The sequence below is a fragment of the Impatiens glandulifera genome, chromosome 8 (genome assembly GCF_907164915.1).
Source record: "Impatiens glandulifera chromosome 8, dImpGla2.1, whole genome shotgun sequence".
Classification (NCBI taxonomy): domain Eukaryota; kingdom Viridiplantae; phylum Streptophyta; class Magnoliopsida; order Ericales; family Balsaminaceae; genus Impatiens; species Impatiens glandulifera.
In genome coordinates, this window is record NC_061869.1 from 1,173,557 (window position 1) to 1,188,943 (window position 15,387).

A 15,387-nucleotide genomic window follows, 5' to 3' on the forward strand; every position below is an offset into this window, starting at 1 on the left:
ATTCTAAATAGAAAATAGATAAATTAGTAAAAGAGATAAATTAATTAATAGGAGAGATAAAATAATTAATTAGTAGTAAAAAAAAATTAATTAGTGAGATAGAAAAGAATTAATGAAAGAGACTGAAATAAATAAATTAATTAATTAATAAGGAGAGTGGGAGAAATTAATTAATTAATGAGGAAAGTGAGAAAATTAATTTAAAAAAAGAGAAAAAAATATTCTGTTTAAACTGAATATCCAATATTCGCGTCCCCTATCATTACTCTATAAATTAAACATCAAATATATCACTCTTAACAAATATTATATATTTATATTTTTACTTTAAATGTTGTCATATTTAGCATGAATCTTTAATTTTAGTTCATTTTCATCTTAGACTTTTGTATCAAATAAAATTTATATATAACTATTGTTTTTAATTTATTTAGATAGATTGACCTATTTTTTTTTATCTATTTTTTTTTATTTTATAATTTAATATAAAGAAACAATTTTTTTGTTTATTATTAATTTCAGTTTTCTTATAAACATTTTATGAAATTTTAACTAACCATTGATGAGGCCATCCCAAACTATAAATCCATTTTTAAAATCAAAATTCAATAAGTCACGTAAACCGCTCTACCCTGAAAAAAAATTCCCGGAGATGCTTTTAGCCGTTCTAATTAGGAATGGAAATTAGAACGGAACAATTTTTTATTTTTTATTTTTGTGAAAGAAGACATAGATTAAAAGGCTGAGATTGATTAATCAAAGTGGGCTGAAAAGGGCTTTGTTAGTTGAAATAGGGCATCATTTCTCCAAAGTCCACAGTATTTTTGTGGGACCAAATGAGTCGGCCCATTTAAGAAAGCTGGACCATATTTATTTAACTGTTACCCAGAAAATTAACTATTCAATGTGATTTTCCCTCATAAATCCTGCTATTTTATATTTGAAAAAAAATATAATTTGAGTTATATGCTTTTTCTTTAAGGCCTCGTTTGAGAAAGTGATTAATACTAGGTTTTGTTTGGGTTTTTTCCCAAAACCCATGCTGGACTAAAATTAAGAAAAAAATAGTTTTAAATTTTTTTTACTAAATTACCCTTACTCTCTATATTTTTATTTAATAATTAATTTAGATTAAAAAAAGTAAAAATAATTTTGGTATTTAAAATGATTGATTAAATAATTGATATAATGGTTGTGTTTTGAAATAAAAATCTATTTTTTTATTATTTAACTTGATTAAAGTGATTTTTAATTTTTTTATAGAAAAAACTAACATAATTATTGAAATTCTAAGTAAATATTGAATTAGTAATTTCGGTACTTAAAAACCACTTCAGTCACTAGAATTATTATTTTAATTTTAGTGTTATATTTTGTGTTTTATATATTATGCTGATTCATATTACCTCTCATAGAAAATGAAAAGAAAAAAATATAAATATTTTTCTTTTAAATTGGTTTAGGGTTACAGTAGAGAATGACCTTAAAATAATACACAGGACCGGTAAGTCCGGCAAGCCCTTGAACAGCCCAATCATTAAATTAGTAAGATATTTTATTAAATTTGTTATAGTTTTAAACAAAAAAATGTTACAGTTTAGTGGTGGAAGATAATTATGTAAGTTTTTTAGTTGATTATGGGTTGAAATCTCATCAAAAGTTATTTTTTTAATCCATTTTTTAAATTAGACATAAGTAACAACAAAAATATCGATTTCTTTTTTACCCGAGGGAGGCTGGGGCAGTCCAAATCTTAGGGCCAACACTGATAATAAATAAGTACTATATGTGTGCTTAATTTTTTTTTTAAGTATGCTTAACAAAAATAAAAGAAAGATTATAGAGAAAAATGAGTGTATAAAGATGAATTTTGTTATTTTTTAAAAAATTAAAAAACAAATAGTAAATTAAATTTAAAAAAAAAATTAAGAAATTATAAATAATCTCACATTTCTACTGTAATATATATTTTTTTTTAGTAGCCAAAATAAAAATAAAAGTGATATAAAAATTATAATTAAATTAGACTAAACTCTTTTATAGAAAAAGTGGATAAAAAAGGTAAATTTTTAATATATTTGAAAATCATGTTTGAGGAATAATTTCATTATATATATAAAATATTAGATAAATTATATAAATATTGAGATAAAATGTTAATTAAATAAAATAAGTAAAAATAAATTAGAAGTCAAATACATATATTGAGATTGTCAAAAATGAATTTATTGCCTAATACTATTATTAATCAATATAATAATAATTTAATTACGATTTTTTTTTCAAAAATGAAAATAGTTGATAAAAAAATGGGAAGTGCAACGTGTCATGTTCTAAATGGTCGAAAGTGTGTTTCTCATATGCTGATACGGCGGGAGATCCTCGCTCTCAATGTAGGCAAAGTCCGCACGTGTTCTTTGACAAAAGGAAGGTCTTGAAATCGGACGGTTGTCATAAATCCATCGGCTTCTCTATGAATTTCAGCCATTAGATGAAACTTTAATTGTAAACCGTCCGATTAAACGAGTGTTATTAATCTTACCGTCAAATATTAACAACAAAATTGAATTTCAAAAGCTGGAGAGGGAGTACTGAAAGAAGAAAGAAAAACCCATTCGCAGTTTCTCTCACACCCAATCTTGAATCTTCCTCTTTTCTATTCGATTTTCCTCTCAAAATCGGAGAAATTTTCTATCTTTTTCGCATTGAGAAACCATCAAGTTATTGCAATTTGGTTTACGTTTCTTTGATTCGGGTCAATCCGCGATTGTGTTTTCAAATAAAGATTGGTATTTGTATTGGAAATTTGTTGTTTTCGTGAAAACAACAGATTCTTAAAGCCTTTCAATTGATACCCAGCTACGCCCGATTCAAAATCTGCTGATTTTTTTTTATGTTTCAGAGAGAAACATCACTGAATTCGAGTTCAGCTTTTGTTTGTTTGGTTTAGAAATCGTTGAAATCGATGGAGAAAGCTGAAGGAGGGGATGTGCCGCCGAAAAAACTCGCGAGGCAGCTGGATTTTACAGGACATGGCGCCGCATCCGGAGCTGTCACGTTGCCGGAACATCCTCAGCGGTCGGCGGCGGCTCAACCTCAGCTACTGCGACCGCTGCCTCTTACAATGGCTCAGATGCAGTCACCGACGCAGCAGCAAACGATGCTTTTGATGCCGATGCAAACCCAGATGCCTTATTCTTCCATTCGTCCTGTGTAAGCCTTACTTTTGTGAATCTATATCTCCCATGTATTAGAATCTGAAACTCTCGCGATATATGGGAAAGATGAACGAATTTAATAACCATGTGTCTTTCTTTCTTTCTTTCTAAGTTTGAACAATCATCTATATGTATAAACACTTAATAAACTAACACTCCTGGAATAGGAAATCCAACATTATTCCATTATGAGTTGAATTTATGACATTCTCTTGTAATGACTGATCTTCTAACTTTGATGCTGACAAAAGCTTAACTCTTGTGAGCAAATCATTTTGGAACCTCCTGAAGTAGGGATTTCTAACTATTTCTTCCTCTGTTGGCATTTTGTATTATTAGGGTTTGATGCAAGACAATGGTAATATATGATTCTCAATCTTTATCCTGTTTGCAGACTCATTTAGGGCACTGTTTTTGTTTTATGCTCAAGAGTACATAACTAGCAATTCAGGGCATTTATGTAGTGATGGTTTGACTGTGGTTCTTATGAAAAGTTTTCTCCTTTTCAAGAAACATAACTGATGATCATTTTTTTTTATTTCTTCAGAAAGCCGGAATCTCCCAGGACACGCCAGAGAGCAAATGCTGATGTTAAAGATGGTACTCCAAAGAAGCAAAAGCAGTGTAACTGTAAACATTCAAAATGCTTGAAGCTGTAAGTGTGGATCCAACCATGTATACAAAATTATTAAAAAAAAGTTTGTTTTCAAATGGGCTAGTTGTTTGTACAACTTATGGTCTTGACTTCTCAGATGTGAGCATTGTGTTTCTTATCGGGTTGATTTGTATTTTTTTATCAGGTATTGTGAATGTTTTGCATCTGGCATCTATTGTGATGGGTGCAACTGTACCAATTGCCACAATAATGTTGAACACGAGCCTGCAAGGAGAGAGGCAGTCGAAGCAACCTTAGAGCGGAATCCAAATGCATTCAGACCAAAAATTGCTAGTAGCCCACATGGTGCGAAAGATAGTAGGGTGCGCATCTCTCTTTTTCCTTCTTAATGAGAATTTTATTAAGATCATAGTAAACGCGAAAGTCACATTGACCATGTTAAGAATCAAACTAATTAAGTACATTTCATCACATGTGTGATTCATGCCTTGAACCAGAAGAGTTGTGGCGATGCACTCCATTCATCGAACACACACCTGTTTCTTGGCCGATGCTTGTCTTTTCTTCTTTTCTTTCTCTGTGTCTTGAATCTCTTGATGATGTATCTGTTCGTTATATTGCTTTGTAATGGTTCTTCTGAGTATTGCCCACGGGGCCATGGTTTAGTGGAAAAGAGTCTTACTTTATCAAAAAGAAAAACTTGATGTAGCAACAAAATCTTCACGTGCAACACTTTCCTTGTTAATTATAAAACAAGTGAACTGTAGGTTCTGGTAGTTAGCTATTTCGCCAATCTAAATGCGACTTCTCATTGTAATTCCTATTTTGAAACTTGTTGGTTAGCTAAAATTCCTATTTTTGAAATACCTTGATTACAGAATCAAGGGCTTGCTTGAATTGAGTACTTAAAACTTAGTAGTGTTTAATATGATTATAGGAGGAAGCTCGGGATGTCTTGGTGTTGGGGAAACACAACAAGGGTTGTCACTGCAAGAAATCTGGATGTCTGAAGAAATATTGCGAGTGTTTTCAAGCAAACATTCTCTGTTCTGAAAATTGCAAATGTATGGACTGCAAAAATTTTGAAGGGAGCGAAGAGAGACAAGCTCTCTTCCAAGGAGAACATACAAATGTCGCTTACCTCCAGCAGGCAACAAATGCTGCCATAACTAATGCCATTGGTTCTTCATCTGGCTTTGGATCCCCTCAATTAACCAAGAAGAGAAAAGGTCAAGAACTCTTCTTTCCCACCAAAGATTCACCCACTCACAAGCTTCCACATTTCCAACAGGTACATATGTTTCAATTTTGAAAAGTTGTTTGTGATTTTTTTTTCATTTTCGTTTTTTTTGGGACTTTTGTGAAACTAAGGCATCCGAGTTAAATATTTATGTGTGACAGGCGAACCAGGTAAAATCATCTGCACATTCTCCTTCCATGTCTAACATTGCTGTTGGCCATGCTGCAAATTTGGGTCCTTCAAAGTTTACTTACAGGTAACTAAAATATGTTGTGAATGTTGCTGATCTTTTGGCTATACTAAGTTTTATAGAACTGACTAGAAAATGTGGATGTAGGTCTCTCTTAGCTGATATAATTCAACCAGAGGACTTAAAGGAACTTTGTTCGGTTTTAGTTGTACATTCAGAAGAAGCTGCAAAGACACTGACAGGTAACTCGTTGGATTGTACATGATATTAGGAACTCAAATTCACCATTCAACTTGAAAAATGTTAAATTTCTGTTCTCTGACAGAAAATCTTAAAACCTTTTTATTTTCTTGTTTGGAAAGTTCATATTGCTTCCTCAACTTGCATCAAAAACTCGTTTTGCTTCCTGAACTCTTAGAAATGGCTCAAATTACAATGTATTGTATGATTTTTGAAAGAAAAAAGAATACTTAGGTCAAGAATTGTGATTAAGGAGATGCAAAGATTGTGTATAGATGATTTAAAACTTAAAGGTAACAAAAAATTGTCCACAGGATGTAATAATATGAGCTCTTTTCAAAAAAATTTGAAGCAAAACGAGCTTTTGATGCACATTGAGGAATGGAAATGAACTTCCTTTTTTTTACCTAAAACACTAAACTAAGGGGCTTACATTCCTAAGATCTCGATGAAAGCACCAGATTGAAGTAGGAGGTTATGACAGTAGCCTCCTCCAGGATTAGCCGAGGCTTGTAAAGGCTGGCCCGGGCACACTAAACTAAAAAACTAAAGAAAAATTAAATATTAAACTCACCCTTAAAGTAGGTAACAGAAAACAGAGGGGCTCGAAATCTTAATGTTTTCCCTCGAAAATAACATCCAGTCTATGTTTTTAGTCAAAATGGCTCAAACGGAAGTTGAAGTGCTGATTTGAATATAATCGCTATTAATGTGAGTCCTTCATTTCTATAATCATTCGCAGACAAAAAGGATGAAATGGATGAACAGACTGAAGAACAGAAAGAAAATTCAGTAGTCTCCTCAACTCAAGACAGGTTAGAAAACCAAAAAGATGCAACTGAAAGAAGTACAACTGATGCTAGTCCGAGTGGCATCGCAGCTGATAGAAACAACAATCCAGATTCATCCGGTTCAGATGCTGCTCCAAAAGAAGGAAAACCGATGTCTCCAGGAACTCTAGCACTAATGTGCGATGAGCAAGATTCCATTTTTATTTCTGCTTCTTCCCCAAAAGAGACCAACCATAACACTTCTTCAAAGCTGTCTAGCGGACAAAAGATGTCAGACATTTACATAGAACAAGAAAGAATTGTATTGACAAAGTTTCGAGATTGTCTAAACAAGCTTATTACCTTGGGAGAAATAAAAGGTTAGCTTTCTTTTCTCTCCTTATCAAGCTGATCTCTTAAAAAAATCAATAAAGCTTATACCCTTTTGCATGTCTAACAGAGTCGGAATGTTCTTCGCTGGCTAGAACTGGATTGGCTATCAGCAATGGTGGTTCCGACAATGAATGCAGGGTAGGATCAACAACTGTTTCGGAAAACGGGGATACCAAAGTAAAGAGTACTCATAATTCATAGGTGAAGAATTAAGGTATGAGCATTAAGGTTAACCAATAGATGAATTCAATTCAGTAGATCAATACTCTGTAAGATTACTACAGCAAAATGATTATACATTACTATTTATTATTATTATTATTTTTACAACAACGGTCATTCAAACTGAACTGGCTGTAGTTCTTCGTTTGTGGACTATCAATTAATTTTGTATAACCGCCTCATTTGAATGACTGTTTATTTTTATTTCTTTGAATTTTAATTAGATATTTTTTTTTTTATAAATTTAAATTTAAGTTATGTTTTACTTGTTTGGCATGATGGTAAATAAGAAAAATTTCAATATCTCTAATTTATGCAAAAGGGTTTAACAAAATAAAATTACATATTCTAATCCTTTAAAAAAAACAAATTTTCTCTTTTAGCTCAGCTATATAGGGAAACAAAAGCCACCCTATAAAGAAACCCTAAAATCCATGTAATTCCAACATGTATGGTTGTGTGGTTCTTAGTGAAAAAATCTATTTTCTTTTATTAAAAAATTATCAAATTTAATCCACATATTATGTGTGTATATAGTCATTATATTTATTAAAGAAATTATATTATCTACATGATCATATCCAACTACAATCTAACCATTTGACTTATGGTAAGTTTCATAAGCAAAATAAAAAGAGAAAAAAGTTTCTTAAATACTAATTCTTTTATAAATATTATTTAAATATATATTTAAAAATTAAAAATATATTATTTAAATAGTGCATCAACCTGTTATTTAAAATATTATATTTCAGTTACTTTATAATTTCAATTTATTAATATTTTATTTAGTTGCTTTTTATTTAACTTTTTACAATTTACACTATTTTTATTAATCTTGTCATACATAATATTAGTGATAATTATAAAATTACTTAATTAAAATTTATATATAATTTCTTATATAACAACTTAATTGCAACTCTTTTTATATAACAAAAAATTATATTAAAGAGTTATAAAAATTGAAATAATAAAATAATAATTGGGGTAAAATTATATTATTATATAATAAGATTAAAAAAAATTAATATTATTTTAAATTTAGTCTATTTAAAATTAAGACTTAATAACTCACTAAAGTAGCTTGAGTGATATAACTTACTAAGATAGCTTAAGTGATAATAGTGATTATTTGGATGTTATGATTTATTTTAATTTTATCAATATATTTAATTTCCTAAATAATTTTCAAATATTATAATTTTTATATAATAATTTATTTAAAATTTACTTAAAATAACATATTATAAATATTTTAATTTATAATTTAAATAGATTAATAAATTATTTAAAAAGTTAAATATAATTAATGTGAAAATATTATTTTTTAAATAATTATTATTTAATTAATTAGATCAGGATTTTCCATGTACAATTTATTATTATTATTATTATTTAATTTTTATTTTTTAATGTATTTAATTATCTTTAACCGTTATTATAATTGACATGAAAATCAAACTCTCAACTTTTAATTTCTTAATAAAAAATATAATAATAATAATAATATTTTGATCTATTAAAGAGATTATCTAAACTTGACTAAAAATTAATATTTTATATATTTTTTTTTATCCATTTTTGAATAAATGTGACATCATTAGTAAAGTTATGGATATACATATAAAATATTATATATTTATCGTTATGGATATCATTGATAAATTTAAAATTCTTGTCAAAGGTGATGTATTTATTCCCACTAATAATTTCCAAATCCTAAAAGTTCAAGGGTCATGCACAACATAAAAAAGGTTGAGGGGACAAATTGTTCAAGTTGAGAAACTTTAGGGGCTTGAATCTAGCGGTTCAATCCTTTGGAAGATGATGGCGTATGTAATCTGAATCATTCGACCGGATTCTCATGCATAGATTCCGGTTCATCACACACAATAAATAAATATAAAAATAAAAGTCTTGCAACATTTAAGGCTTTAGAATTCTTTTAGCGACAAACATGGAAATGTTGCCAAACAACGTTTTAGCGTCGGTAACATGCAAAGACAGAATCATTTCCGGTTTTCATTTCCAAAACCGGCTAACTTACTTTTCCCACTCTCAATTGTTTACACGTTTCTACTTATCTAAGCAATTTAAGATAGATATGCAAACAAATCTTTCAATTTATTCAAGCATTCGGGGGCAAGAAAAAGAGGAAATGGCTCAAACAAAATCGGAATCAGACGCGACGAGTATAGCGCCATCGTCTCCTCTATTCCCGAAACCGGTGGTGTACTACGTGCATAGTCCCACTGAATCAAATGACGGTGACAAATCACATCCATCGATCACAGATTCACCGTCGCATCGTTCTTCCTCGTTCGGATACTCTGGCAGTTGGATATCCGGCAGGATTCACGGATTTTCGTGGCTTGGCAGGAAAAAGAATGAAAAAAGTTGGCATGCATTCAACAAGATAGATGAAGAACACCACGTGGATGATGATGAGTTGATGATTTGGAGATGCCAATGTTTGATCGCCCTGTTTGGGTTATTTTCGATCTTCTTTCTATTATGTTTCATCTTATGGGGAGTCAGTACGCCATTAAAACCTCAAATCCTGGTCGAGGTATTTATTTATTTTTTTACAACAAAAAACCTAGCTAAGGCTAGGATTGTTCACCAAAAAGGTCAATAATAATATCTCATACCTTAAATATTTATGAACATTAATTGCAGAGTCTAATGGTGCATAACTTCCTTATGGGACAAGGATCAGATTATTCGGGTGTTCCAACAACGATGATAACAATAAACTCCACATTGAATTTGTTCATACACAATCCGGCCACTTTCTTTGGCATTCAACTCAACATTTATCCTCTTCAACTTTTCTATTCAGAAATAGTTGTTGCCACCGGTCATGTAAATAACAATCATTAACATCAAAAACCTAAAATTAGCGACGGCTCTATGACACTGTCGATAATAATATAACTTACTTTTTAAACTATTTTACTTGGTTGTTGCAGTTGGAGAGGTACTATCTGCCGAGAAATAGTCATCGTTTGGTATATGTTAGGCTTCAAGGCGATAAAGTCCCGTTATATGGTGCTAGAGGAGATTTGCCCGTTTCAAGAAACAATAAAGAAATACCGATAAAGCTGGAGTTGGACATTCATTCGATAGGATATGTGATTGGGAAGTTGGTCAAGACACGACACAAATTGCATATCTCTTGTTCCTTATCCATTGACCCGGAAAATAACATTAGAACAATCAAATTCAGACAACAGTCTTGTACAAAGATATAGGAATGTTAGTTAGATTTGACATTCACTTTTATTTTTATGGTTTACTTGTGAAATTAAATAAATATTGAGCAATAACCACAATGAAAATTCCGTCGTTAAAGGTTGATAACTGTTGCTATAGGTCATTCTCACCTTAAAGTTGAACCAATCTATCCAAATTTTTATATAGCCCAAATGAAACATAAAAACAGAGGTGTTCAATTATTTAAGGTTTATGTTAGGCTACTTAATTTTGAGAATTCAGGGTTTTTACAATAATTGTATTATAAATGATTGATCCATAACATAACCAAATCCAACAAAGTTTATATTACAACAAGATATTCCCATGATATATATGTACACCTTACCTTAAAAACATTTATCGGTTCGATCCATATCAGTTCCAGATCACCACTCCAGAAGAAGAAGATGAAGAATTTACATGAGGCCTGTAAATAACACAAGACTGCAATTTGCAAGTTTTGGGCTGCGGTTGTGTAGTTAACGATCTTCGCCCCCAGCTGAGGTTATGATTTCGAAGCTTCATTTTGATGCTAACACTTTCAGATTGGATTCCATAATAATTTATAACCATATGGCTCCTCCCATTATTACTTGAAGACATAGTTGTTGGTATTTGCAAGACATTTGAATAAGAAGCTTCTATATTATACTCTTCTTCATCTTGTGAAATCCTCTTGGCTTCATCAACTAACCCGATAGAACGCCACGCATCAACAACTAACTGAATTGTTTTCTTCTCAGGCTTAAAACCCTTTTCTTCCATAACCTGAATCAACTCTTCAGCCTTCCATGGCTGTTTAGCTTCTCCAAATCCCCATATAAGAGTTTCAAATGTTTTCAAATTCGGGGAGATGTCAAGTTGGCACATTCTTTCGTAGATTCTCATAGCGTATTCCATTTCCCCTGCACTGCACCATCCACTGATGATTGTTGTGAAGATGACAACGTTTGGACGAACAGAGTATTGTTTCATTGTCTTGAGAACAGCTTCTGCTTCAGCTGGTGATCCTGATCGAACGTATCCTTTTGCCAGAATGCTGAAAACATGAATGTCGGGTTCTATTCGAGTCTTCACCATGTCTTGGAAAATGTCTTGACATTTCTCCATTTGTCCTTGTGAACTCCAAGCGTTCATGATTGTGCTGAATGTTACCACATCTGGTTTTACACCATATTCTTCCATCAATGTCAATGTCTGTCAGAATCATGAAGATCATATGATATGAATAATTGAATTTGATTAGAATATGAATATGGGTAATTAATTTGCTACAAATCATACCTCGTCGACTCCATCTGTATCCATAATGTCAAGAAATCCTTTGATGAGAGAATTAAAGATGATAAGATTGGGACGACATCCAAATTCTTTCATCCTATAAACAAACCGCAAAGCATCCATCATATTACCCTCTTGACAGTATCCATTAATGATGATTCCACAAGTTCTTTGATTTGGTACAACCTTATTGTTCTTCATATCGAATATCATTCCCTCTGCTTGATTGGTTTCCCCATTCTGCGCATAAGCCTTGGCTAAAGTATTATAAGTAACAACATCTGGTTTAACACCAAAATCAACCATTCTATAAACCACATTCCAAGCTTCATTAACATTGTTCTTCTTACACCAAGTTTGAACCAATATATTGAAGGTTCTATCATTTGGTTTAACATTTTCTTCATGAGACATTAATTCAAGTAGCTTCATCGAATCTTCTGGCTTACCAATGATTCCGAATCCTTTAATCAATGTGTTGAAAGTACTGGTTGTGGGTTTGCAGCCACTATCTTTCATTTTTCTAAAGATTTTCATGGCTTCTGTAACTTTTCCTGCTTCAGAGAAGGCATTGATCATTGCGTTGAAGAAGATTGAGTCTGGTTTGATGTTGTTTTGTTCGACTTTGGAAATGAGAGATGGGATTGATTTGAAACGCTTTTGTAAGGTTAGAGCGGTTAAGATGGTTGTGTATGTTACTAGTGTTGGTATATGGCCTTCTTCTATTAAACCATTGAAGATTAAGTGCACTTCTTCTGGCTTACCACTTTCGATTAGAACGTTCATTAACTTTGTTCTTGAACGAACTCTTGAACAACTCTTGTTCTCTAAGCAAATCAGACAACGAGATTGCTGCAGCATCTGGGTATTGTTAATTTTTTCTGATTGATGGGTTGTTTCCTGCAATCAATCAATCAATTGATCAGAATTTGTAAAAGATTGATTAAAATTTGGTGAATGAAAGATGAAATACCGCAGTTGATGAAGCTTGAATTCGGTGGTGATTGGTTTTAATTGGTCTCTCTTTGCTAAACTCCCCCAGCATTTCTTTGGCTACAACTGGTCGATCTCACTCTCAAAAACCGATTATTAAGAATGAAAGTAATTTTTGTTTTTGGGAAATTTGCTCTGGTTCTTGAATCAGAAAGCTATAAACTGATAAACAAAGCAAATAATACAGTGTTAACTTGGATTAAAAATGAACAATTTTGATCAGAGAGATAGAGAGCTTACTGCTTTCAGTTGTTTCCATGAATTGCATTTGCTGGCTGAAGAAGAAGAGTGGACAGAGGAGGAGGAAGAAGAAGAAGAAACAAAAGAGTCGTCAGAAAATCTTATCCATAGAAATTACCGAATGAACTTTTAAGATTTTTGATTGGTTGAAGACGTTTCCACATCGATAAGAATTCTAAATAAAAATATTTATAATAGATACAGCTTCCTCCACGTTAGATTTCTTTTTTCCTTTTTGTTAATTTTGTAATCCTTTTGTTTTTTTAATCTGGTGAAGGATTTATTTATTTATTTTTTTTTGTTATATTTGGGTTGTCTGAAATTATTATTTTTCAAAACTAATGCATTATTTGAACATTTAAAAAAAAGGAATAGTCATTTAATACAATTAATAACACATTTAGTCCTAATTTTATAACTTTAGCCCCTCATATAAAATTTACAACTATTCTAATTTATTTATTTTTATAAGTTAATTTAATTTAATTGAGAGTTACTTATTAAAAATTAAATAATTAATAATATTATTTAGAAAACAATTGATAATTTAAATATCAAATTATATAAATAATTTTAAAAAATTCTAAATGAAAAATATCTAACCAACATACCATTTATGGAAGTTCACCCAAAAAAAATGAACACATTAAAATTTTTAAACGAGGATAGCAAGTCGAACAAACTAACAAAAAGATGTCGAAATAATCTATATCAAATATTTTGAATGACAAATAAAAGTTGATAAACAACCTTCGAAAAGGTCTTACCAAATAATAATTGACCATTTACTAATACAAATCATATAAAAGTTTACGAATGAAAAATCAATTACATAACTCTTTTTTACGGACATATACACATATGCGGTAATCAGATAACCAACACAATCAGATATTATGAACAACTAACGGCTCATTAATGACTAAGAGTATTATACGAATCATAAAGATTCGAAACAAAAAATTTAATTCGGTTAAATAGGATGTCGAACCAAACAAAATCACAACTTCAATTCAAATTTTAGTGATAGAAAAAAAACACATCCCGATGTTAAAAAAATAATAAAAAAAAGCTATTTCTCTTCTTTTCTCTTTAAAAAACAGAGGAAACATTATTTCAAATTTCTAATATTGTTTTGTATAGATTTAATTATAGTATATACATGAACTTTAATAGTTATTTTGGCTAATAAACTTTAGATGTCAATTGAATAACTAACAAAAATTGAAGGACATATTAGTATTTAAAACTTATCCTATTCAAAGGATGTTGCGGGACATCATCGGAGAACAGATTCAAAAGTCTGTATTTTCATGAATCCTGCTAAATTCTTAATCCTCTAAACCCTAAAAGATGCTAAATATATGGAGATGGTACCAGAATTGCTTATCAGTTCATCCAGTGAGAACTCAGGTGGCCACCTCCGGCATTCTTTGGGCCGCCGGAGATATCGTTGCTCAATCCATGATTTCCTTCTCCGCCGCCAAAAGGCGCAACCTTTGTATCTCCGCCGCCACGTCGTATACGACAGTGAGTCAATAATTTCCAGAATCTTTATGTTTTCTGCATTTGACCGTTGGAATTAAGGAATCGTGTATAATTATAAAAACAGCAGGATGGAGAAGATAACTTCCTGCAGATTGACTGGAAACGAGTGGCTGTAACAAGCATGTTCGGTTTTGGTTTCATTGGACCAACCGGTCACCTATGGTTTGTAATTACTCTAACCCATGATACATTCCTTAATTTTGTATGTGAAATTCAAATTCTTGACTATTATAGGTATGAATGGTTGGACCAATTTATGAGGCTAAGGCTTAATCTACAAGCCAGGTCGGTTCAATTCGTGGTTTGTAAAGTTGCAATGGATAGCCTAATTTTCGGGCCCTTGAGTTTGTTGGCGTTCTTAACATACATGGGTTTTTCATCCGGTAAGAATACAAGTATTTATGAAGTGAAGGAAAGTGTTAAGAGGGATTTCATGCCTGCATTGATATTGGAAGGTGGTGTATGGCCTTTTATCCAAATGGTAAACTTTGGATTTGTTCATGTGAGATACCAACTCCTTTATGTGAACTTGTTTTGCTTGTTGGATAGTGTCTTTTTGTCGTGGATGGAACAACAAAAAGATGTTGCTTGGAAACAACGGTTTGTAAACTCTCTGCGTTTAAAGGGAATAAAAAAACCATGATAGGGATCACGACAAACCTTCTAATTTGTAAAAGATCATTCTAATTTTGATTGTAGTAGCCAACCCTACCCTATGTTATGAGGAATTTGTGTATATTGTAGGAAAGTTTTCGAGTTTCATTAGAATCACTTGTGAAATTCATTTGTGAGTTTGAATGAAAATCTTGATAAAATTGAGCAAAAGAATGTAAACTTGTTTATGTGCATTGACATAGGATAAAGTATGATAGAGCGTATTGTTTATCGGGATGACAACGAGTACCTTACTCGTCGGGTAGTGAATTACCTATTCACATCCCCAAATCCGATCTTTTTTATTCGATCATAACTTCAACATAAGTATTTTTTTCCATCATATTCTCAATTCGTCGAGTACCTGATCCGACGAGTACCCTACTACCCGATTAAAAACTTATATAATAGTAGAAGTCGAATAAGAAGAAACATAATTTTAAAATTAATAATATCATTATTTACCTAAATATTTATGTTATAGATCTTAAAATATTTTTAACGATAATGTATTTAAAACA

General features: G+C 31.3%; 4 protein-coding genes across 5 annotated transcripts; 3 read left to right on the forward strand and 1 right to left on the reverse strand.

The window, feature by feature from the left end:
- The first annotated feature begins 2,599 nt into the window (after positions 1–2,599).
- Positions 2,600–7,017, forward strand: LOC124912653 (protein tesmin/TSO1-like CXC 5). The gene is made up of 8 exons (XM_047453300.1): positions 2,600–3,213; positions 3,766–3,873; positions 4,019–4,196; positions 4,772–5,125; positions 5,236–5,330; positions 5,412–5,506; positions 6,247–6,654; positions 6,735–7,017. The coding sequence occupies exons 1-8, from the start codon at positions 2,966–2,968 to the stop codon at positions 6,866–6,868; spliced, it is 1,620 nt and encodes a 539-aa protein (XP_047309256.1). The 5' UTR covers positions 2,600–2,965; the 3' UTR covers positions 6,869–7,017.
- A 2,033-nt stretch (positions 7,018–9,050) lies between these two features.
- On the forward strand, positions 9,051–10,146 carry LOC124911614. The gene is made up of 3 exons (XM_047452117.1): positions 9,051–9,461; positions 9,572–9,757; positions 9,865–10,146. The coding sequence occupies exons 1-3, from the start codon at positions 9,051–9,053 to the stop codon at positions 10,144–10,146; spliced, it is 879 nt and encodes a 292-aa protein (XP_047308073.1).
- A 136-nt stretch (positions 10,147–10,282) lies between these two features.
- LOC124911510 (pentatricopeptide repeat-containing protein At5g21222-like) lies at positions 10,283–12,807 on the reverse strand. The gene is made up of 4 exons (XM_047452010.1): positions 12,665–12,807; positions 12,405–12,586; positions 11,435–12,331; positions 10,283–11,347 (listed from the first exon to the last, which is right to left on the reverse strand). Exons 2-4 carry the CDS (start codon positions 12,474–12,476, stop codon positions 10,526–10,528), a joined length of 1,791 nt encoding a protein of 596 aa, XP_047307966.1. The 5' UTR covers positions 12,477–12,586; positions 12,665–12,807; the 3' UTR covers positions 10,283–10,525.
- Positions 12,808–13,933: 1,126 nt separating this feature from the next.
- LOC124912529 (protein SYM1-like) lies at positions 13,934–15,003 on the forward strand. Of its 2 annotated transcripts, none has more exons than XM_047453165.1 (3): positions 13,934–14,194; positions 14,280–14,374; positions 14,447–15,003. In XM_047453165.1, exons 1-3 carry the CDS (start codon positions 14,018–14,020, stop codon positions 14,853–14,855), a joined length of 681 nt encoding a protein of 226 aa, XP_047309121.1. In that variant the 5' UTR covers positions 13,934–14,017; the 3' UTR covers positions 14,856–15,003. The 2 variants fall into 2 exon arrangements, with proteins under 2 accessions (XP_047309121.1, XP_047309120.1); XM_047453164.1 differs by having other exon boundaries at positions 13,935–14,194; positions 14,277–14,374; positions 14,447–15,000.
- Positions 15,004–15,387: the final 384 nt, after the last annotated feature.

What these genes read in the sequence shown, in the direction of transcription:
- LOC124912653 (XM_047453300.1), top strand. Translation starts at nt 2,966, where the DNA reads ATGGAGAAAGCTGAAGGAGGGGATGTGCCGCCGAAAAAACTCGCGAGG. An exon ending in CATTCAAAATGCTTGAAGCT is followed by an intron (nt 3,874 to 4,018) that starts GTAAGTGTGGAT and finishes TTTTTTTATCAG; the next exon opens with GTATTGTGAATGTTTTGCAT. An exon ending in AGCTTCCACATTTCCAACAG is followed by an intron (nt 5,126 to 5,235) that starts GTACATATGTTT and finishes TATGTGTGACAG; the next exon opens with GCGAACCAGGTAAAATCATC.
- LOC124911614 (XM_047452117.1), top strand. Translation starts at nt 9,051, where the DNA reads ATGGCTCAAACAAAATCGGAATCAGACGCGACGAGTATAGCGCCATCG. An exon ending in AACCTCAAATCCTGGTCGAG is followed by an intron (nt 9,462 to 9,571) that starts GTATTTATTTAT and finishes CATTAATTGCAG; the next exon opens with AGTCTAATGGTGCATAACTT. An exon ending in TAGTTGTTGCCACCGGTCAT is followed by an intron (nt 9,758 to 9,864) that starts GTAAATAACAAT and finishes TGGTTGTTGCAG; the next exon opens with TTGGAGAGGTACTATCTGCC.
- LOC124911510 (XM_047452010.1), bottom strand. Translation starts at nt 12,476, where the DNA reads ATGCTGGGGGAGTTTAGCAAAGAGAGACCAATTAAAACCAATCACCAC. An exon ending in TTCAAGCTTCATCAACTGCG is followed by an intron (nt 12,332 to 12,404) that starts GTATTTCATCTT and finishes GATTGATTGCAG; the next exon opens with GAAACAACCCATCAATCAGA. An exon ending in ATACAGATGGAGTCGACGAG is followed by an intron (nt 11,348 to 11,434) that starts GTATGATTTGTA and finishes TGATTCTGACAG; the next exon opens with ACATTGACATTGATGGAAGA.
- LOC124912529 (XM_047453164.1), top strand. Translation starts at nt 14,018, where the DNA reads ATGCTAAATATATGGAGATGGTACCAGAATTGCTTATCAGTTCATCCA. An exon ending in CCGCCACGTCGTATACGACA is followed by an intron (nt 14,195 to 14,276) that starts GTGAGTCAATAA and finishes TTATAAAAACAG; the next exon opens with CAGGATGGAGAAGATAACTT. An exon ending in GGACCAACCGGTCACCTATG is followed by an intron (nt 14,375 to 14,446) that starts GTTTGTAATTAC and finishes TGACTATTATAG; the next exon opens with GTATGAATGGTTGGACCAAT.